The following is a 24244-nucleotide window of genomic DNA, read 5'->3' as shown; positions in this document are numbered from 1 at the left end:
GATGTCTTCCTGCATGTCTCTAACAACTGTCATCTTATTTTCCCTTTTTGTCATCTTGGCAAATCTGATAAGTATGAGGTATAACCTCAGGGTTGTTTTAATTTAATTTCTTTAATTATTCTTGATTTGGAGCATTTTTCATATAACTGTTGATAGGCTTGGATTTCTTCCTTTGAAAACTACCTATTCACTGTGTTTACCCTTTGACCTAGCAATACCACTACTAGGTCTGCATCCCAAAGAGATCAAATTCAAGGGAAAGGGACCTATGTACAAAAATATTTATAGCACCTCTTTGTGGTAAAAATGAGGGGATGCCCGCTAATTGGGAAATGACTGAACAAGTTGTGATATATAATTGTGATGGAATACTATTGTGCTATAAGAAATGATGAACAAGATGGTTTCAGAAAAAACTGAAAGACCTATATAAATTGGTGAAGAACCAGGAGATCATTATACATATAACAGCAATATTATAATGACGATCAACTATGACTTATCTACTCCGATCAAGACTATGATCCATGACAATTCCAAGGGACCCATAATGAAAAATACTATTCACCTCCAGAGAGAGAACTGATGAATTCTGAGTGTAAATTGAAGTTTAATTTTTTCACTTTATTTTTCTTCCCTTTTTTTTTTTGCTCCATGGCTAATATGGAAATATATTTTGCATGATTTCATATGTATAATTGAGATTATATTGTTTACCTTCTCAAATGGGTAGGCAAGGGACAGGAGGCAGAGAGAGCATATGGAACTCAAAAAAATTTTTTAAATGACAAAAATAAATAAAAATAAATGTTTTGAAGAGAAAAGGAAAAACTATCTGTTTTATTCTTTGACTATTAGGGAATGGCTACAATTTTTATTTTGGAATCAGTTATTTACATATCTTGAACATCAGACCTTTACTGGAGAAGCTTATTGCAAATACTTTTCCAGTTAACTTTTTTCCTTTTTAATATTAACTGCATTTTTGTTTGTGCAAAAACTTTCCAATTTTACATGATCAAAAATTGTCCTTTATATCTTCTATGCTTCTCTTTATCCCACATCTGTCATGAACTCTTCCCTAATTCATAACTGTACAAAGTTTTTTCTTCTTGTTTCTCCATGTTTTAATTATGTGACCTTTTAAATAAGAGATGTATTTCTTTGGAGCTTATTATGATATGTATGTGAGATCTTGATCTAAATCAGGGGTTTTTATAAAAATATTTTGGTAACTTCAGTTTAATTGGCTTACTTCATAATCCTATGTATTTGATTTTATCTATTTAAAAACATACTGAGAATGGGTAAGTAGACTTTATCAAGCTGACAAAAGGGTCTGTGACATACAAAAAACATCTCAAATTGAAATGTTTTTTAAGGCTTTATAAAATTTATTAGCTATTGGAAATCTAAAGTACACAACAGTAAAAAAAAATCCAAATTTTAATTCATTTTAAACTAATTAGAAAATTCTTCTGGTTCTTCTTGGCAAGGTGCCTGAAAATAATTAAAGTTTATCCCTAGATATAATAAGGAATAAAGCCCTGACCATGGGTAGAAACTCCCAAGAAATTCAGAGATTTAATATCATAAAATTTCAAAATTCATATTTTAGATCCAATCTTTAGTTTTTGGAAACTGAGGCTCGGAGAGGCTAAGAGAATTAACTCACAGCTAGTGAGATGGTCAGGGGCCAGATTCTCCTGATTTTCCTTGTCTGTTACTTTTTCTTCTATACTACATGACTGCCTTATTTTGTTTGTCTTGGTTATACATGGAATATGTGTTATTTTAAGATATTCTATTCATCATCTGTGGGCCTGTTTATTTTTAGGACTTATTGACTCACTTGAATGTATCGTGGATATGTTTTAGAATCCACATACTTGCAGTCACCCAATTTAAGGTACACTAAGTAATTAAACCATTCTAAAATCAAGGTTTTTCATTACTTATATTTGGGAGGGGAAAATGGATAACATTTTGCAATTGGAATTACACAAATGCTATCACCTACAAATAAATAACTAACCTTTAAAAATAATTTTTATTTTGTTAAGAACAAAAATCATGTTTCCTTTAAACTCAGGATTATTTATTGATTTTTCTTTTTTCCTTTAGGGATTCACAGAATTGCTTCCTATTGATTTGATTAAAATTTTTGATGAAAACGAGTTAGAGGTTTGTTGCCTTTTAAATCCTTTATAATTTTTTGAAAAGTGTATCAGAAGGTTCTTCATTTTTCTACCAGTTACACATCTTTCTTTGCTCTAGTTCATAATGTTCTACAAAGAAAGGAAAAGTGAATTATGCTGTGCATAGGTTTTATTAGTTTGGGGAAAATGAGCTGAGTCATGGCAACTAATCAGTTAGCTCTCATTTAGCAATATCAGTTAGAAATGAATGTTAATATAAGTGATTTGAATCCCAAGAAATCTACTATTCTGGGTTTCATCATGGCCCTGAGAAGTAATACAGATGCATACCATATCCAGAAGCAACATTCCCAACTACTTCCCCCAGCTGTTCCAAGGAACCCATAGGAAGGCCCAGCCCTGACGTAGATTCTCCATGTGGACTCTACTACCACACTGTTGAGTTGGGATTCCTTCTTCATTGTCTGTGGCAGCTCAGTTGTGGTAAACAGCTACATGAATAGGCAGGCAAAACTACAGTGCTAACGATCTGTATCAGATATTAGCTATACACATATCTTTTTAAAGCATCCTTCCCCTAAATCATTCAATGAACAGTGAAGTAGAAAAAGTAGGAGATGACTTCATTATCCTTTTCAACATCTTCATACTGGAGAGCTAATATGAAAATCCAAAGTCAATGAAAACCATTATCCCTTCTTTATGTGTTAAAAGAGTCTTTTGAGAAATTCACTAGTCAAGTCAAGATTAGAATCCAGAAATTTGGGGGAGGGAGGGATAGCCTATTTTTGCCTTTTAGTTAAGGATAAATAAGAGACATTAGATTCGAGCACATCTCAGTTGAGGTCCTTTCCTTAAACAGTGGAAACTGTCAATGCAATTTATGAGCTGGAAGGGAGTTTAGAAATAATCTGATTCAACTCCTTAATTTTATATATAAGGAAACCGAAGCATATGGAAGCTGGAATTGTGACTTGTACAAAGCCACATTATTAGTAAAAAGCAGAACAGCGATTATCACTCAAGGCACAGACCCTATTGTCCCAGTTTTCATGACACCATGCTGCTTCTACACTTATGTCAAATAGAATTCTAAGAGAACATCTTCTCTGGTAACAGGTTTACACAATTAAAAAAAACCTAGCCTAAATGTGTAAGTCACAACTAATAAAAACAAACAACAATATTAATAAATGACTAATTAACATAAAAGCCTTGTTCATGGATGTGCTTGAAGCTAATGAGTTGAATGCAATGCATGACCTATTCTAATTATCTGTAGTCTCTGAGTTTTAAATAAGATGGAGGATTATATGATTTTGAGCAGCCACGAATTGGGAATCATTTCCTATGGCCAGTGATCAAATATTGGTAAAAGTACCTGTTCACTGGGTGAGATTCCAGCTTCTAAGAGGAGATCGGGTTGGGATAATGGCAGTGAAGCAAGATGGTGAGAAGTACAATAATGAAAGCCTCATTAATAATGGAAACCTGGAATGGGCAAGTAAGTGGGGATGGTAGCTATGTGGAAGGGAGCCAACTTTATAAAGCTTCCGATTTTGTCTAACAAATCAGATACTTTATTGATTTTATTTTTTATTAATGACAATATTGAACATCAATACAATTTAGTACACTTGTTTAGTAAGTAAAAGCCCCAAAAAGTTAATGTGATGTATTTTTCAAATCTTTAAAGTGTTTGGGGAAGAGCAGGATGGAGATTTAATAGATTTCCTAGTTACACACAAAAACTGGAAGTCTGTCCCCTTTTTCTTTAACCAAATATGATTTTATCAATTTAGAGCATTCCCAGTAAGGAATTTCTTCTACCAAGTCAATACCTTCTCTGCCACCTGTAGTCTGAGAGAGTGCCTGGAAATGAGAATCTCACTGGCTGGCCCAGGGCTACACAACCAGTATATGTCACAGGTGGGACTTGAACCCAGGTCCTCCTGACTCTAAGGCTAGCCCTCTTTTCACTAAAGCCACAGCACCTTTTGTGTGATTCAAATTGTCATCTCTTTTGTTTGTTACAGCAGATGTAGATGGGAACTTTATTCCATTTGCTTTTATGAAAGGTGATGAATTGGGTTATGGATGTTTTTATTTAAAAAAAAAACAGCAACCATTTTTATAATAATAATGGTGATGAGAGTAGGTTGAATCATCAGTGTGATTTTCAGTTTTCAGACCTTCCACATTTAAACCTGAATTGATTTTTCTAAATAGCTGCTGATGTGCGGCCTTGGAGATGTTGATGTTAATGACTGGAGACAACATGCTATTTACAAGAACGGCTACTGCCCAAATCACCCTGTCATTCAGTGGTTCTGGAAGGTAAGCCCCTGTCCCACACTGTGGCCACATTGTTGTTCTAAGGCCAGCTGTTGTACTGACTGTTCTGTCTTTTCTGTATGTAGATTATATTTATCTCTAGTAGGAGTACTTCCTGCTATGCCTTATGCTGTTTTCATTTTAGTATTTATATTTGAAGATTAGGAAAAATTCTTTGGCTTATTATCAATGCAGAGCAAAAAGTAGTTAGAGTGGTACTTAATGGAAGGAATTAATTTTTATCATTCCTTTAATTAATGGAAAAGTAATAAGAAAGAAATTTAAAGGATGATCCTTAATGGTAAGACTATAAAGCATTCTCTTTTAATACTAGGGAATATAGATTAAGGAAAAGTTGACTTGCCTAAATAACATACGAGCACATCTTCAAAACTATTTATGTTGTCCATCAATACTGTGACAAATGTATCCTCTCCCATTGTCTTATAACTGAGATTGGAAAAAAAATTTATCCTTTTCTGAAATACCATTCTTTTTAAAGAATCTATCCCTAATTTTCTAAGGAATTCTGCAAATATTCTGGGATTATATTGCTCCAGGAATGAGTAATGTGAAATAAGACTTAATTAGCCTAGTGCCATTATCTATTTGGAATGGGGAGAAGCTGGAAAGATTTCAAAAGTGTAGTCAACAAAAGGCTGCATGTTGAATACCAAAGGAGACATAGAGGGTATGGATTGCAGAGAAACTACTTGAAATCCCAGTCTTGTGATTAGATGATGGTATAACCATAGTTTAAGTATAAAGAATTTTCCTTTCCTTTCTTTTCCTACTCTTTTGATAAACCAGAAGTATAAAGATTTCATTTCCTATATTATTCTTTGTATTTTGACCCAACTTAGCATTAGTAGCATGCACGATGAAGAGAGCAGTATTCCAACAAATGTTTGTCTCTCTCTAATATCTCTCATAGGCTCTGTTCTCTCCACTCACACAACAGCCATCCAAGCCCTCATCTTCTTTTGCATAGTCTCTCTCTACTCCAAATTACCCTTGACATAGCCATTGAAGGGATTTTCTTTCTTTCTTTCTTTCCTTTTTTTTTTTTTTTGGTGAGTCAATTGGGGTTAAGCGACTTGCCCAGGGTCACACAGCTAGTATCAAGTGTCTGAGGTCAGATTTGAACTGGGGTCCTTCTGACTCCAAGGCCAGAGCTCTATCCACTGTACCACCTAACTGCCCCAGAGGATTTTCTGTCTTTTTTTTTTTTTGGCTAGGCAGTGGGGTTAAATGACTTGCCCAGGGTCACACAGCTAGTAAGTGTTATGTGTTTGAGGCCAGATTTGAACTGAAGTCCTCCTGAATCCAGAACCGGTGCTCTATCCACTACACCACCTAGTTGCCCCCCCAAGGGATTTTCTTAAAGTGCAAATTTGATCATGTCACTCTCCTACTTGATAAACTCTGGTGTCTCCTTCTTACCTATAGGATTAAGTTGTAAACTCCACTATTTGGCATTTAATGCTCTTCAAAGCCTGGCCCCATCCTATCTTTACAGCTTCGTTTTATCTTATTACATTTTTTTATGCTCTGTTGTTTTGTTCAGTCATTTTTCAGTTGTGTCCAACTCTTCGTGACCCCATTTGGAGTTTTCTTGGCAGAGATACTGGAATTGTTTGCCATTTCCTTCTCCAGCTCATTTTACAGATGAGGAAACTGAGGCAAACGAGGTTAAGTGTCTTGCCCAGGGTCACACAGCTTTCACGTGTCTGAGGCCAGATTTGAACTCAGTGAAATGAGTGTTCCTGATTCCAGGCCCAGCCCTCTGTGCACTATGGCGCCACCTAGCTGCCATTATACTCTATTACACACTATATTATACTTATTACACCTCTATATACTCTAGTCCAATCATTCTCACCTCATTGTTATCCTTGATATGTGATGACCCCACCACCACCACCACCACCATTCTCCCATCTCCCTAACTTTGCTCTTTGATACCTGAAATGCCCTTTCTTTCAGACCTCCACCTCTTGGAATCCCTGGTTTCCCTCAGCATTTAGAAGCTCAAACACTGCATTTTACAGGAGCTTTCTTGGATCCCACACTGATAATACTCTCCATCTGTTACCTTATATCTGCTTTGTCAGTATATTATACATATCTGTTTAGGTGTGTTTTGCCTTCCCTATTAGAATGTAAGCTCCTTGAGGACAGGGGTTGTTTTGCTTTTGTCTTTATATTCTCAGCTAACTAGCACAAAGCCTAGCCCATAGTCAGGTCTTGAGAATAAATGTTGATTGACTGAGGATGGTCAGATTTTAAAGAATGTCATTCCTTTCATTTTTGTAACCATTGATTAGAGCAGGGGTTCTTAACCTGAGGTCTTTGAACTTTTTTGTTTTCATATTTTGATGATGATTTCAATAGAATTGGTTTCTTTTATTCCATATATCTTATTTTATGTATGTAAAAATATTATTTTGAGAAGGGGTCCATAGGCTTCAATAGACAGCCGAAGGGGCACAGGACACACAAAGTTTAAGGACCCTTTGATTAGAGGTTTCTCAAATAGGAAACCCAGGTTTGTACCTTGAGTTTCTGTTGCTAGTAAAATTTATGTAATATCTTATGTTTGTACTTGACCTTGGGGTGGGGGGATCTCCATGCCTTATAGGCAGAATCATAAGGGTGATGACACCATCGATGTTAGCTTTTTATATAATGCATTTTGACATATTGGCAGACAAAAGAGACATTGTGAATATTTGATCTCTTTCTAAGATTAGAAAGGCTGGTATCATGGCGACATTCAAAAATATGACTCAATTTTCAGACTCGACTGTCTAGGTCTTATATTACAGTATAAATAAAATGATTTTTTGAATGTCTGTGTTACAGCAGCAAGTGCTGCAGTACTGCATAGGAGACATAATGACCGTATGTCTCTGTTATAGGCCGTGTTATTGATGGATGCTGAGAAGCGTATCCGGTTACTGCAGTTTGTTACGGGGACATCCCGAGTGCCTATGAATGGATTTGCTGAGCTTTATGGTAAGCGAGAGAATGCATGGGGCGAAAACTCTTCCTGAAAACCCAGGCCAATGTGTTTTCCAAGATGGAGCTGCCTAAGGGTAGATGATGCCTCCTCTAGACTTCTTAATCAAGCTTAATATTTTCTGTGTTCTCAGAAATTCACTTTGTGTAGGTCTCATGTAAATGAATTTCGTTAAATAGAGGTCTTCATACATTTTAACCTAATAATTCATGCCGTCATGTATAGTGCCTTGGTTTTGTTATTAATGAAAAGAAACAGAATAATAAGACTTAAGAACCTCTCATGTGGGAGATTGAGTTCTTCATTGTTTACAATGTATTAAAATCATAAATAAGCAAAGCTCTATCTATTGCACACGGTGAGGATTTTATTACATTTATTTTTATGAAGTAGTGTTTAATTTAAAGTACTCACTTCCAACTTAAAGGTATCAGGACCATTTGTGCCTGCTTATGAGACTTTGGGAAAACTCCACACTGAAAATAATATAAATTTTTGGTTGTGAATTTATATAAGGATTTTGTTTAACCAGACATTAAATAGCATATTGCAAACAAAGAGGCAATCTAAGGAATAGGTCTGGAGGCCATAACCCTCTTATTGTTTGTTTGTTTTTTACCATGACTCTAAGTAGACTCATTTTCTCCCCTGTTCTTTCCTTCTCATGCATTTTTCACTTTTCAGATCAATTCTACTATCACTAATGCATGTTAAATTGTATTTTCTTCTTTAATCTAGGTTCAAATGGTCCTCAGCTGTTTACAATAGAGCAATGGGGAAGCCCTGAGAAATTGCCCAGAGCTCATACATGGTAAGTGAGGAAGGGGACCCAAAAAAATGAGTTATATCATAGATGAATACACATACAGTCAGCATACTTTAAGCACAAAATAAAATAGATAATTTTCACTTATGTTAATATCAAATGGAACCAAGTTGGTAGAAGGCCTGACTGACTACAACCATGTCAAAAATACTCTTTACCATCATCTTCATCATCACAGAGCATTCTAAGCACTTAATGGTTTGTCCTACTGTACTAGATGCCATAGAAAGAAAACAACAGATATTTCCTGCTGTCAAGTAGTTTTTGGCTTAGGATATGAAACGTGTCCCACAAAGGGCAGTATAATTTAAAACAGTATGTGAACGGACAGCAAAACATGTGGGCATAAGCAATCTATGCTAAAATAGCAGGCCTCTAGTATCCTAAGACAGAGGTGTTCAATTCCCCTACAGCCCAGTGCCAGAACCAATTTAAGATATAATTGGGAAATGTTTAACAAAGTCAATAAAAATACCACACAATACAGATGACGGGTGAATGACTCCTATAGACGTCATCCTTACATGTAAGCTATAGTCCATAATTTGCAGTCTTCTAAATCATAGACTACAGGGATCCATTTCTATTTGAGTTTGACATCAGTCCCTTAAGGCATCTCAAATGTCTCTGAACTGAGAAGATGCCATAGAAGGAAAAAGGCCTATGTTGGCAAAGAAGATCCTGAATGCCTAGTAACCAAAATAACTGAGAAAAGGGGAGGATCTGAAGGTTATGCCTGACCCAATTTACTCAGATTATTTGGTTCATGGAAAAAAAGGAAAAAGAGAGGCTGTTCAATGGCTGGTCTTTTCACACAAATCTTAAAGACATGGAAGTGGCATAAGACCCTAATATTGAAATGGATCTTTCATTTCATTTATATGAATACTCCCTCCAGTGGTATGGTTGAAATCCATCTGTGCCTCTCCATCCTTTGCAAATGTTCTGCAGATCGTGTCCGTGTTCTGCCATAAATATTCTATGAGGATTTCACCCAGTGTGCTCTGGGACTTTCTCTGTGTAACAACGTTATGGTGTGACCTCCCTGCTTGTTGCTTAGTTGATTCATTATCATATTCATTCTCATTATCCCAAACCCTAAGCTAATATAAGGATATGTTTGTTTCTTACTATTTAATAATATATCAACCTCTTTCTCATTAATTATCTCAGACCCTTACCCCCCACCATGGTTTGTTATATATGATTTAATAAACTGGAGAAATCTCTTAACCCATAAACAATTGTTCATATCCCTACAAAACTCCTAATTTCATATGTGTTTTATTAACAATGTAGTTAAATAACTCTGTGTCATATTTTACCTTTAAGAAAGATCACAGCTGGAATCACTGCTATTACTGTTACTATAGATGACTTCACCTTATTGCTAATTAATTGGCTCCACAGTTCAGTTCACTCAAGATACCAAGCAAAGTCTCTTCTCGAGAATTCTCTTCATTCTCTTCACCAAATATAGGTTAAAACAGTTCCATAAAGAGAGGAAGCCTTTCCATCTTCTTCCTGTCTATCTATTCCAGCTTCTCTCCGGCCGTGACAGGAAAACAGCTTCCCTCAAGGCAACTAGATGATACAGTTAATAGAACGATGGCCCGAGAGTCAGGAAAACTTGAGTTCAAATATGGCCTCAGACACTACTAGCTGTGTGTGTGACCTTGGGCAAAGTCATTTAACCTCTGTTTTCCTCAGTTTCTTCAGCTGTAAAATGGGGATGATAATAACACCTACCTCATAGGGTTGATTTGGCAAAGAAGATGGAATGCTAGAGAAGGATTATCATGATGGCCAGTGTCCAAGTCACCCTGCACCACCCCATGCCTCCAGGCCATCTTTGGCAGAAACAGAGCCCAGGAGGGAGCTCTAAAAACCCATAATTCAAATACACTATACTAAACAGAATCTGATCTTACAGCTGTTCATCATAGCTCACTCTGTATTAACATAAGCTATGTGAGTTTGGTTTGAGGTGGAACATTATTAGTAACTGGGTCACGGCCTTACCTCCTTACACAGTCACTCTTCTGACTTCTTTTTGCTGGACAAAAAGATGCTGCCTGGGCTCTTCAGCTCCACATTCTGCTCTCCTCAGGTGACTTCCACTCTGCCACTAATCCCAAGTGTAGAACCACTGTGGCCACTCTCCTTCTGAATACTTGCCCTTGTTCTATCAGTCAGTCTTGGTGGCCCTGCATGGGGTTTTCTTGGCAAAGATACTGGAGTGGTTTGCCATTTCCTTCTCCAGAAAACACCTGTCCTGCCTACATCCTAATCTCATCCCAACATATTCACGATGTGTGCTTCTTACAGTTCCTGCGTCTACTGGCAGAATACCACAGAGATAGCTCATTGACTGTCTCTCAAACCACCTATCAACACGCACAAGTCCTGAGGGTATTTCCTGGTTCTACTAAGCACCTCCCTTTGGGACCACCATCAGCTGCTTCCATATCCATTGTGTCAAGGGACAGAGTAAAACCTCCCTAATACGTTGCCTTCATTTTGTCCCCCTCTGCCTCAGATTGCTCCAAGCCCACAATCAATGTAGCTACAAGGGGAGGCAGGTGTTGGTGTTCCAAAGGGGTACTTAGAAAGACCAGGAAGTACCTTTAGAATTGCTGCATGTTGATAAGAATTTTGAAAGACAGCCCATGAGCTAGCCCTGTGTATCCTGGCAGAAGATTCAGAAACTGCAGGAAATGTCTGTACCACTTATGTGTTGGTGGGGAACTATGGATGTATAATGTTACCTGTATTATCAGATATGCTGAGTTTTTTTTTTCTTTTCAATCTTTGTTACAAGGGATGGCTTGATAGGTAAGGGGGAAGGGCTATATACAGAAATAAAGGTAATATCAAAACAAAATATGACAAAAATAAGAATTTTTTTAATTGGAAAAAGTGAATTCGAAAGAAAAGATAAAAAATATAATGTTTAAAAAAGAAATCAAACCATGCTTTATAAAGCTGCTGTGGTCACTCTTTGCTTCTCAGCTAGGATGTCGGGAGCTAGACAAGCAGGAAGGGAGTGGGACATAGCCCCTTCCTTACCCTTTCCCCAACCATACCATCCCTCTAAGCCCCAGAGAAAACCCCTCTCTGGAATTCAACCTTTTCCAAAAATACTCTGACCAGGGGCAGTGTGGTTAGAGTTGAGGGTTCCAGGCAGGCACTGGTTCCCATGAGGTAGCTATTGCTGGTGCTCCTGGGGAGGGAGCGGGGTTAATGAAAGGAAGCTGATCTTGGATTCACAGAGGCAACAATGTTGTTATTGACTTTGGGGGCTGTGGAGGAAACAGGGAGTCTCTGAGCTTGCCCTGAGTACTTGAGCATAGGTAATGTTAGAAGGCAGGGGCTAGGATCTTGGGCAGTATTCTCATTATCCTTTGTAGAATGGTGGGTTTTCCCCAGCTTGTTCAAGTCTGTTTTACAGAAGGAAGTCCAGACCATGATGAGGTAGTGTCAGAAGAGTTAAGAGGAAGCATATGTGAGTAGTGTAGAAGGATTTAAGTCTGAAGGAGATTCACCGTGGGAGTTAATTGCAGGTGGGTCTGAGATCCTAGATGCAGTCACATGGGTGAGGATGACATTGGTCCCACTGAGGAGATAAGGGTGAGAAAGAAGAGTCTTGTATATTATAAGTATTTACAGAAGTATAAAGCACCATTCAAATGTAAATATGTTACTAAAGCAGGTTATAATTGAATTTCATAAAGTTTCTTAATCACGTCTCCCCTTCCTGGCATTAGTTTTATTGCCAGGCTTTGCTTTCTCATCCTTTAGAAAGAGTGTGGAATGATCTCTCTGAAACACTGTGAGTGAGCCAAGCTGCCCCATGCCTAGAGACCTGCTTGGCTCTCGTTTGCCTGTGCTGAGCTAGAGAGTTAAGCCGAGTCTGAAGGTTTGGTTCATGTGGTTTCACAGCATGAACATACGTTCCAAACCCAAAGAGTGAAGGAAAGTTCTTGTGAAATTGTATTTGTTTAAAAAAAAAAGTAAAAATAAAAAGGAACTCCCTTAACAGAGTTGTCTAGCTTTTATGTAAGTCCTCTCTCCCTTTCAAAAAGAGGGGAATGTTGCTTTCCAGGTAATGCCTTGTCTTTCAAATCCTAAAAGCATCCTGCCCCAAGTCAGGTGGAGCAGTAGTAACTGGTATTGCTTCTCGGCAATTTATTTTAAATTTATTTAGAATTTTAAAGTTAAATTATTTAAAAAAATTTTTAGGCATCTGGATCAGCCCCCAAGGGTCATCAGAATCAAACCCAGCTTTATAGTAATAATAGCCTCAGTGTGAAAAGACAAATAGGATCAATGTGACCATTAAGCTCATATAAAGCTCCTCAGTTTTCAGAACCTTGAATATCTCACCTTTTTTCCATTTCTGGAAGTACCTTTGAGCACTATGCTTCAATCTTTAGCAGATATCCAGCAGACCTACATCCTGGCTTTCATAGGAACAGCAGCGTTGAAGTATACATACCTCGTTTCACCCCAGTCAAGTAATAACCTAGCTGATCCAGCTTTTTTTTTATTCCCGTGGTGATAAGTTAGCTAAGGCAATAAAAAAAAGTAATGAGCTTGGGAGTCACCAGACTTGAGTTAGAAGGCTGACTCTGCTTACTACTACTTGTGTGACCTTGGACAAGTCACTTAATTGATTGGGGCCTCAGGCTATGATCCCTAAGGTACCTTCCAGTTCTAGATAGAGGAATGAGTAAAGCTAATATTTTTTTAACAACACAAATTAAAACCAGGTGCAAGTTACATAAGACTGGGAACTGTTTGGTGGTTACCAATGAGTCTGCTAGTTTTTTTACTCCGGTGGGATGGCCAGCTTTGCTGTTAATCTGGACCCAGAGTAGATATATTTGCTCAAAACTCTTCTTGTGTTATAACATAGATGGCAAAAAAAAAAATAGTCCATTGACTACTTCATAGCAGTAATTCCTAGATAAAAACCAGCTGTTTAAAGCTTATTTTCCTTACTGTATTTCTAATAATGCACAAGATTTTGAGCTCTCAAAGAAAAAAAATCTGATCTAATATTTGCTGTCAGCATACTTCATTCAACTTGATTGACACGAGGAAATTTCATTCTTCACTGTACTTTTTATTATTAGTCTTAGTCACCTTTGTTGAATGATGTTCAAGAAGGCATTATTTACCTTTTTGAGAACAGAAGGCTGATTTCATTGGAATTTAAATTTGAAATCCACTAATTTAAATTAGAAATTCTGAACACAATTTAATACTTTTAAAAAGTGTTCCATAGTTGATGGTTAAGATAAATAGGTAGAACTGTACATACTTCACTGTGTGTATCATTAGAAATAAGGATTATTATTAAAAAGAACAATTCAGTTTAATTAATTGGAACAATTCTAGATAATATCCCATGTTACTGCGAAATTTCCAGATGGCTGTTCCTAGCTATTAATGAAGACATATTTACTTAGTTTATTATTCACTGAACGTAAGAACATAAAATGTGCCATATCTGTTTCATCCAGCCCAGAATTCTATTTCTGCCAATGGTACTAAAGGGCTTATTTGCTATTGTTAATGCTGGCATTTAGAGACGTTCCTATGAAACACTATATTTTTTCTGGTTTTTATTATGGATCTGTCTTCTGTGAATTTATCTAAAATTTTTTGAAACTCTTTCAAATTTTTGAAGATAAAAAGGGTAATAAAAGATAATTTGTTGCTGACTTAAGCTTGCCAAGCATCTTATATGACATATATCTCCCATTTTCAAAAGAGTTGGTTTGATACAGTTTTCAGAATTGTACTGTGTAAGTAAAATGCCATTTATGACAGACATATGATACCAATGAAGCTATCTGCTTACTCCTTCATGAAAACACTTGGATATCTCCATGAGCTCCAGAAACCAACCCACGCCTCCTATATTCCAATGGTCCAGTAAAGCTGCAGCAGCCTCCCATGTCTCTCTCTGCTGACATGACATGATCAGCATTGAAAATTAGATTGTGAGCTGCTTGAGGGATGTGTTTTTACTTTCTTGTTATCTCTGGCACTCAGCACATACCTGACTTGAGGAAATAGACATCTATCAACTTGACATGACTTCAACTCAATATAGTATGCCAAGACAGAGATAAATAGGGGGGAGGGAGAGAGAGAGAGAGAGAGAGAGAGAGAGAGAGAGAGAGAGAGAGAGAGAGAGAGAGAGAGAGAGAGAGAGAGAAAGTAAATAGTTTGCAAATTCTAGTGTGCCTTCTTAGGGAAAGTTTATATTCAAGAATTCCCTCCAGACAGAATGATTTGCAATGCAGTAAAACTGTCTAGAATTATCACTTCAGGGTAAGAAAAACTTTACTAAATCCCCTCATGTTTTAAGCAAATGACATTCAGGGAGAAAAGGCTATTAAAGCATCATCTGTTTGCCTAACTTTTCGTATTCTAACTACTGAGAAATAGTTCTCACCTTTAACTGTTACTCACACTTTTTGTCTGTGTTTGAATTGTAAAGTCTACACAATTGTAGTGTTTGCATAGGGTGTCTAACCTTATATGTTTTGTTTTCTCACTGAGATTGTTCCAAGGAGCAAATCTTAGTATAGTTGAAAGGTGCTACAGACCTATCAGAGTATTATTTGTATATAATTTACATTTGCCTCTAAAGACTTATGTAGACAGATGGTCAGTATAGGCATTTTCCAGTGGGGGGAAAAATTTGTCACTATCCCTAATATCAGCTAGTAAATGTTCTACTCTATTTCTCAATTGTTCAGTTGTTTTTCAGTCATATCCAACATAACCACATTGGGAGTTTTCTTGGCAAAGATACTAGAGTGGTTTGTCATTTCCTTCTCTAGCTCATTTTACAGATGAGGAAACTGTGGCAAACAGAGTTAAATGACTTGCTCAGGGTCACACAGCTAGGAAGTGTCTGAGGCCAGATTTGAACTCAGGAAGATGAGTCTTCCTGACTCCAGGCCTGGTGCTCTCTCCACTGTGCCACTGAGCTGCCCCTGGTTTTTATAGCTATCTTTCTTCACCTATTAATTTTTGTAAGTGTATGACAGAGATTAAGACATATAGAATAATAGAAATATTTTCTGTGCTTCACATAGCCCCTCAACCAGTTTGGAAAATACTAATTTAAATTCTTACAGTCACTGATTTCTGAGCTGGCTGTGTTCCAAAAGTTCATTTATAACACAGTTACTTGTTTCTGGGTAAAACAACATTGAGTGCCAATGCTATGAATGGTGTGCAGGCTCTCACACTACCTCACAAAAGCTTATTTGTCCATACCATCGTAGCATTAAAAATTTAAAACTTGAAAGGACCTTCTAAGTCGTCTAGTCATACCTTATGGTCTATACCAATAGTATTATAATACCTGACTGTCATTTGTAACAATATTTTATGGGAAAATTCTGTCCATAATTCCAGGAACATGTTTTCCCCTAGCTAAGGTGGAGTTTGCTTCTCTTACCTCTCTGATCTTTAGAATAATGAGCCTGAGGGATTCCTTCCACAACAAGGCAGTGGTGAGGGCTCCCGTGGCTTCAGGTTAGAATTCCAGGAGGGTTTAGGAGGAGGCAAAATGGAGGGAGGGTGGGTATGAGGGCTAGTGGAGGAGTAAGCCTCACTGACAAATAGGAATAGAAACTGAAAATCTATGGGGCTCATGCCCCAGGCATCACTGCTTGACTTAATGTTATTTAATCATTTTATCAGTGACCTGATCAAAGACATAGGTGCCACATTTATCAAATTGCAAATCACAAAAAGCTAGAAGGAATTACTAATATACTGGATAACAGGACCAGGATTCAAAAAGGTCTTAACAGGCTAGACATTTGGGCCAAATCTAATAGGATGACATTTAGGGGGAAAAAAATGTATTATATTACAGTTCAGAAAATCATCTTCACAAGGGCATGAGAAGCATGTATAGATGGCAGCTGATCTGAAAATAACTGGGAGGTTTAGTGCACTGAAGCTCAATGTGGGTCAGCAGTATGATATGGCAGCCAAAAGTACTAATACAATCTTGGGCCAAGGCATGATCTCCAGAACTAGGGAGGTATAGCTTCGCTCTACTCTGCCTTTATCTGAGTACATCTGGTATATTGTGTTACGTTCTTGGCAATACATTTTAGGAGGAAAAGCTATAGTATCCAGAGGAGAGCAGACAGGATCGTGGAGAGCCTGAGTTCATGCCTGATGACAATTGTAGTATTTAACCTGGAGAAGAGAAGAACTAGGAGGAATGTGATAGCTGTGTTCAAGTATTTGAAGGGCTGTCACATGAAATGATAATTAGGCTTGCTCTGCTTAGCCCCCAAAGAACATGGGTTGAAGTTACAAAGAGAAAAAAATCAAGTTTGAAGACAGGATATGCTTCCTAACAATTCCACTCAGTACTGGAACAGCCTGCCTTAAGAAGTGAATTCCTAATCACATGCGATCTTTAAGGAAAGACAGGGTGGCCTCTTGCTAAATCCATTGTCAAAGGCAGCTAGGTGGTACAGTGGATAGAATGCAGATGTAGAATCAAAAGACCTGAGTTCAAATCCTGCCTCAGACATTTACTAGCTGTATAACTTAGGCAAGTGACAACCTCTCCCAGCCCATCTACCTCCCAAGGGTTTTGTGAGATCTAATATTTTAAGTGCTTTACAAACCTTAAAATGCTATAGAAATACTATTATCACTATGTAAAAGGGATCCTTTTTTAGCTGTAGGTTAGACAAACTGTTCTTAAGCTTTTTAGTCTCAAGACTCCTTAATACTCTTAAAAATTATTGCGAACCACCTCCAAGGAGCTTTTGTTTATGTGGGTTATATCAATATTTGCCTTGTTAGAAATGTAAATGTCTTAGTGTTGTCATGAAAATAGTTTTGAATTTGCAGGCCCCCTGAAAGGGTCTCGGGGGCCCCCAGGGGTATCCAGACCATACTTTTGAGAACCAGTGGTCAGACTGAATAGCTTCTGAGGTTCTGTCATTTGAATTCCAAGGCTTCCACCAATGTGAAATTCTGGATTTTTTAATCCTGGTGGCTTCTTAATGATCCTCATTCCTTCCATGGGCCCTAAGAATTTACTTAACTGCTTTCCTTTTGTATTGTTACCTTCTGTTGCTTCCAAAAGGAGTCGTTTCCCCCCCCCCCACTTCTTTGACTCAGTTCTATGCTCCCAAACCTCCCCTTCTTTCTTTTTTTTAATGTAGACTCCATAGGGGTAATGGTGAGTCTGTCCTATACACAACTGATTTTGTTGAAGAGGTGACTAGCAGGATGGGACCTCTGGTGCGAAGTAGGAAGATTAGGAGCAGTGGTGGGAAGGGCTGACAGTGGGCCTTAGAGTTTAATAACCCCCTCACATTCCTCTTGCCCACACCAATCCTGACACTGCAAACCCCAGTTAGGAGCCTCCCCCCTCATCAGAAAAAAGAGCCTCTGTGGGCATTGGAGACAGTTACAGGAAGTGGTTACTAGAAATAGAAAGAGAACAATAAGGGAAAGGAAAACTTCCAATGGCAGGAAGAGGAACTGATCAGTTAGCACTTACAATGTGCCAGGCGCTATGTCTGAGATGCAAAGAAGATTCCAAAAGAGCCCTTACACTCAAGGAGCTTTGATCTGATGTATGGGGAGGGGGAAGTCTGCCCTCAGGCCACTGCCCTTTCCTAGGTGGTCGGTTGTCCTTAATAAAAGTAAGTTCGGGAGGCTGAGTCAGGGACCAGGGTGATTGGTTACCATTTTACCCAGCCGTTTTTGTTTTTGTCGTTGCCTTTTCAGCTTTAATCGCCTTGACTTACCTCCATATGAAACTTTTGAAGATTTAAGAGAGAAACTTCTCATGGCCGTTGAAAATGCTCAAGGATTTGAAGGCGTGGATTAGGCAGCTGCTACTTTTTGGATGTTGTTAATCAAGCAAGTTCTTCTTGCCCCTTTGCATTTGCCTAATGGACACCTAAGCCGCGATGGCAGAACAGTTGCACAAAGTTGGTTTCTGGAGCAAACTCTTCGACAATGCAGTTGCCTAAGGGCAGAAGTTGGAACTCTAGCCCAAGGATAGTATTTCTGCATTTTCCACCACAAATTATCAACTGGTTGATGTGTACACTAATTACATTTCAGGAGGACTTGTTCTATTTATGTTGGGCCTCTGTAGGCAAAGCCCTTAATAAATATTTTACATACTTTCTAATGACAATGAATGGAATTAATCACTCTACAGGTATAGTATTACAGCTCATGTTTACTTTTAAAAATGATTTAGACCTATTTTCAGATTTTATTTCATTACAATTAAATATATTATATACTTTGAAAAATGAGCATTTTTTTCGTATCTGAATTTCCTACTAGACTTAATGTCAGTGACATTTTTATTTTTTTTTTAGTGCATTGAATCTTCCCCTGCCCCACTGTATTCAAAATAGAGACCTAATATTTGTCCAAAAATGCTCCCCAGACAAAGACATTTAGAGAATTTCAAACAAGTCATCAAGTATAATGATATCTTTCCACACCCAGAGAGGCTAAGCACTAACTGGAGATTACATTTTTGTACAAATTTAGTATCATAGCTGCAAGACAAGAAAGAATCATGACATAGCATGAAAAATTTTGTGTTGACTTAAAAGGAATCACAGCATTGCTCCTTGGTAGCTATTCCAAGTAATAGAATCCATTTTGAGTCAGGGTGAGACTAGCATTTCTTGTAAGAGAACCGGCTTACCCCTGCCTTCTTCCTGCTGTACAGTGATGCTTTTATGATCTTTCCTCTTTACTGTTCTCTGTAGTGGAGGCATTTTGAATGAAACCTGGCACTGCTCTCGATTTGAAATTGTGGAAACCAGATCTGTTTTGTCTCCTATTTGTATGCATTTGCTAATGGTCCCTAAATAACCACTTTTGTCCTGACTGCACCAATTCTGAAGGCACTTTATGTACTACATGGAATTCATATCTGTTTTTTTTTAATATATCATAAGCGTTTTAATGTGATGATTCCTTCTCATTGCACATGTCTATCAATTGTGAATTTGGCGGCTGCTGATGTATAAAAACCCAGATGTAAAACTGAGCCCAGAGTCCTTTTCTCACCAATTGTTTATGATTTTTTATACAATCACAAAGATTAATTTAATATACACTTTACCTAACCATGTTTTCTTACCTAGGACATGTTGCATGCTTAAAAACTATATAATGCCTGAGTTGTATCTATTGTGTGGTAGATTAAAGGTAAAAGAGAGAAGACTAGTATTTGATCCACTTAAGTTGTTGGTCTAGTAGTAGAATCTGCTTGAGGGTATTTATTTGTTGAGGTCATTTGATTACCATTTGATAGCTTTGTAAGTCTTCTTCTTTGCCCATGGAGCTGAGCAGTTCATCTAGTTCTTGAGAGAGTTCTGCTATCTGTGGCCCCTTCTATACTAGTGAAGCAATTTTTAACCCTTATTTCCCACTGCCCTCCCCCTAACTCTAGGACTTGACCTTTCAGTTAATCTCTTGCCAGCAGATGATGGAGCAAAAATGTATGGGGTCATGGGTTTTATATTTATTAAGGGCAAGACAGAAATAATAGAGCCTCTTACGCAGCAACACCATGACACTCAGAAAATGTCATCTTGCTGGGCTCTGCAATGCTTGAGAAAGCAGGTGAGCAGTCCATCACTGTTCAGAGCACTACAATCTCCAGAGATTTCTGCAGCAGGAAAGCATTGACTCCTTTTTCCACATTGGCCTTTGTCTAAAAAGATAAAAATCAAAAAACCAACATTCTGAGTAATTCACAAGTAGACAATTAGTTTCTTTTTTAACCAATTGGTGAGAAACTTGATGGTTTTTTTTCAATAATAGATCTGCCTAATATCTCACTCAGTTGGTGAACATCCCTTTTGTGCAACTGCCTTATTCCAAAATTAATTATTTTTAAAGACTCAATCCAAAGGCTGAATTGTGCATTGGTTACTTTTTGAGAGCTATTACACAACTATGGTGCTGTATAATCAACCTTTTCCAAGAACCTGGATTTCTTTTGTTATTGTTTAACTATGATTACTTTTTAAAAGGGTAGATAATCACCAGTTGCAAAAAAAAAAAAGCAGAGTATTAGAAGAAAAACAATTTTATTCTGGCGAGATAATTTTTAAGTCTCTAAAAGGTAAATTAAGAATAAGAACTCCAAAAGACATTGTTATATACCATAACAAATCTCTAGAAGACATTAATTGGATAAGAGAAAACTTCAGTTTAACTCTTTCTAAATAATAACCTACTTGTCTTAATGTCGAATGATACTTTTATCAAACCAGGTTCTCTGACTCTCCAAAGGCTACCATGTTTCAATTTTTCTTTGTTAACAGTCTCATATCCTGTTTTTCTTAATCATCTTCTTGTAATCTTCAGGATATAATCTCAAAAAAACAAATGAAGTGAATTTGTTGCATGAAAAGTAGATTCTTTAGTCAAAACTCTGTGCATCCAAGTCCGCTGTCTATATGACATTATTTGTAAAGAAGTACTATGTTTCCTATTCACAGATTGTCCTTAGCAGCAAACTTTGGTCAGCAGTCTATGGTCTTTACAACCCCTCTTTGTTCCCAAACCAGAGAAGACACTTGATTCCTACAAAAGGCATAGGGCTTGAAGAGACAATCTTCCAGAAGGTATTGCAGGTTAAGGAATTTACTCCAAAGAATATATTGTTGAAGAATGATTGTTGAAGCTTCTTTAGCATCAGTTACCATGGCTGTCCCATAAAGTCTTTTGGTATTTCCATTCTTGATCCTTATAGGCCTGATTGAGGAGATTGGAATTTCCTTCTGCCTAGGATCAGCTTAGAAGTGTCAGTTTAGGAATGTGGTGATGCTTCTTGGAGTAGAGAGATGTTAAGTTATTTTGCTCCATTTCAAGCTGTATTCAATTTCAGTGCCTTTTTATTTTATTTTTTCACTTTAAACTCTTATGTTCTGATTCATTTGCCCTGGTTTATTATCTGTAGTTAGTTCCACCCTTCTTCCCTAATAAATCACAGAACAGTAAAGTCTTCATGTAATTTATTATTAGCTGGCAACTGAAATTTTCCTCTAGGGGGTCAAATAATCACTAATGTAAACAAGAAGCTATTCCTTCTATTTTAGGGTACCAGGGTAGATTGTAGCAAGTGATGAGTAAAATGTCCAAACCATTCTCCGTATCTTACTTCTGCCATTGTGGTTTCTGTCACTTGTACCACTACTCGTTGGTGTTCCCAGATCCAAAATGCCAGGCTGGAGTCAGGTCATGATATATGTTATAAATCATTTGTAGTAACTCCAGGTTTCTGCCTGCACTGGAGGAATGTTTAAGAGCTAAAACTAGCATTTTCCAAAAAGTTCTCGTATAGCTTACCACTGAAGTTTAAAATTAAACAAAAAGTGTGATCCAGTAGCTTAGCCAGTTGTCAATTTGTCACCACCCTGCAAATAGCCTCTCCTACTCTCAGGCTCTCTTCCTTCGCCTAACCCTGCACCCTGATCCTAAAGGGGACATAGGTGGTATGCTATCTTCCGCTTTCTGAGAAGCCAGTAGAGGATGCTCTAGTACAGAGTAACTGCCTAGTACCCCTCCCTCCCTCACCCCCAGGCAAAGTACACTACCTCTGTCATGTACAGGTTTTTTGCCTGTATCCTGACATGGAAGTTGTGTCAAAGCTGCCAACTTCAGGCCTGAGGTGTTTAAACAAAAAAAAAGTAAAAAAAACCCCAAAACCCTTTTCAACTCCTTGGTAGTTTAGATTTTAAAATGGTAAGAAAAATGTGACAGACTTTGGACCACTTTTTAAAAAATTTATATATAAGCCTTAACTTACATTGTGTGTGTGTGTGTGTGTGTGTATACACACACACATATATATGTGTATATATGTATACATATACACATATATATGTATATATACACATATGTATGTATATGTATATACATATATGTGTGTGTATACACATGTGTTCACACACATACACACACACACACACACACACACTCCAGAGTGTAAGAGAAAAATGCTGTAGAATTACAAGATGAGCTTGTATAACATTTTATAAGGGAAAAAAAGATGTTTCTGTTTGTATGAAATTTTGCAAGAAAATCTCATCAGACATCTTTATTTAAAGATGTTTCACTCAAAGTAATGCATGTTTAAAATGCATGGGGACTTTTTTTTTACTTTGGTTTGGAATAACAACTGGAATCTAACCATGTGTTATGTTGTCTGCAGACCTGTAGTACTGCATTCTCTACTTTAAATCAATGTTACTAAGCCGCCATCACCAACCATAGCCTTGTGTCAGCATACATTTTTATTCTTATAAGCCATTTTGCGCCTTTCAGTCAGACTAATTTTCACTTAGGATGTCATGTTTTCCTTCATGTTAACCTCATCAGATTTTGATCTTCCCTTTATTACTGTGTATGTAATATTTATATACATATATATAGTACATATGCAGTCAAAATATATATATATGTATATATTTATATAGCATTTTTTTTTACATCTTCCTTGAGTAATCTAGTTTCAAAGGGGAGTGAGAGTTTGGTCTCTACATTTTTCTCCAAGCCCAACCCTGTAAATTCCAACCTTCAAGCCTGAGCAAACCTTAAGAAGGTGACATTGATTTGCTATCCTTTACGAACCAAGGAATTCAGATTAAACATGAACAAACAATGACTTCTAAAGTGAAAAGAGTTTCAAACATTCCAAGTGAAATCCCATTTCATAACTTTTTATTGTTAAAAGAAAAAACCTCCTAATATGAGGCTAATATTTGATACAGTGGTAAACACTAAACTACCTTGATTTTTTGTTTGTTTTTTTAAAAAGAAAAGCAACTTATAAAGAATGCTCATTTTCACAATCAGAATAGTTTTAAAGTACAGTTGAATTTGATACACAATAGGGAAAGTTTTGTTCAAGAACAAAACCATTTTTTCCATTTATTTTCTTAAGAGAATTGAAGGGAAATGTAGATTGTTTGTTTTCCTGACAGCAAAAAAGATCAATGTGACACAATGAAGTTGTTGTAATGAAATGATGCAACTTGTCAAATATTTAATAAAGAATTATGGAAGCTGAAATGCTTTATGCTTCAAATATATGATTTCTTTGATTTCAAGTGTACTTTTTAATGCATCACACCAGAGGGTTTTTAACTGCCATCAGTGATGTATGAGATACTCCCCACCCGCTGTCACTCATCTCCCCCAAAACCTGTGTAGCTAAAACACTTGTCACCAATGTTTTCCCAAACAATTCCCTGATCACCTCATCCATAACTATTTGCTATACTGGGGTACCTCCTAAGGAGCTGGATATTGAGACATTGGCCTCTTACTTATAGGTGCCAGGGCCCTTTGCTGGGAGGAACTGGTGAACTTCTGATTGGTCTTTATTGACTAGGGCTTCATGATTGGTCCCTGGTCTTTGGGAAGAGGGACCCCCCCCCCACCTTGAGTCCAGCGAAAAAGGGAGTCCCCTGATTAACTCTGCTACAGCTCTTCAGTTTAAGGAGGCTAAAAGTTACTGAAGAGAAATAGGCTATTTTAATTTTTCCTTCCATCCCCGCCCCCAACTTTTTTTCTAATGTTGAGTCTTGATTTCCTTGCTGAAAGACTCTTGCTATTTAATCCCATTCCTAAAAAGGAATGGCTTTGGAACTTCCTTTGCTACTAAACTGTCCCTCCCTTATGTTAAAGGGATATGTGAGGATATGTGAAGCATGTGGAATTATATTTCTTTTACTCATCCATAATCCAAAAATCCCCTAAGCCTTCTCCTGTTGGGGCAGTTGGCCCTTTGCTTTGTAATGTCCTTGTCTATGACATCACTTTCCTTCCACAGCCCCGTCAGAG

The 24244-nt window shown here is 37.4% G+C and overlaps 1 protein-coding gene across 7 annotated transcripts in view; it reads left to right on the top strand.

Moving 5' to 3' along the window:
• NEDD4L (NEDD4 like E3 ubiquitin protein ligase) overlaps positions 1-23470 on the top strand; it is a 453729-nt gene extending 430259 nt beyond the window's left edge. For all 7 annotated transcript variants that reach the window (XM_078153241.1, XM_020994788.2, XM_020994798.2 and 4 more), the window contains 5 exons: positions 2125-2184; positions 4389-4496; positions 7415-7511; positions 8254-8326; positions 18140-23470. In XM_078153241.1, the coding sequence (XP_078009367.1) occupies positions 2125-2184; positions 4389-4496; positions 7415-7511; positions 8254-8326; positions 18140-18242 (441 nt within the window). In that variant the 3' untranslated portion in view covers positions 18243-23470. The remainder of the gene's footprint in view (positions 1-2124; positions 2185-4388; positions 4497-7414; positions 7512-8253; positions 8327-18139) is intronic.
• Positions 23471-24244: the final 774 nt, after the last annotated feature.

The sequence above is a fragment of the Phascolarctos cinereus genome, unplaced genomic scaffold, assembly GCF_003287225.1.
Source record: "Phascolarctos cinereus isolate Bilbo 61053 unplaced genomic scaffold, phaCin_HiC Scaffold_4;HRSCAF=312, whole genome shotgun sequence".
Classification (NCBI taxonomy): domain Eukaryota; kingdom Metazoa; phylum Chordata; class Mammalia; order Diprotodontia; family Phascolarctidae; genus Phascolarctos; species Phascolarctos cinereus.
This window is presented reverse-complemented; position numbering and strand designations above follow the sequence as displayed.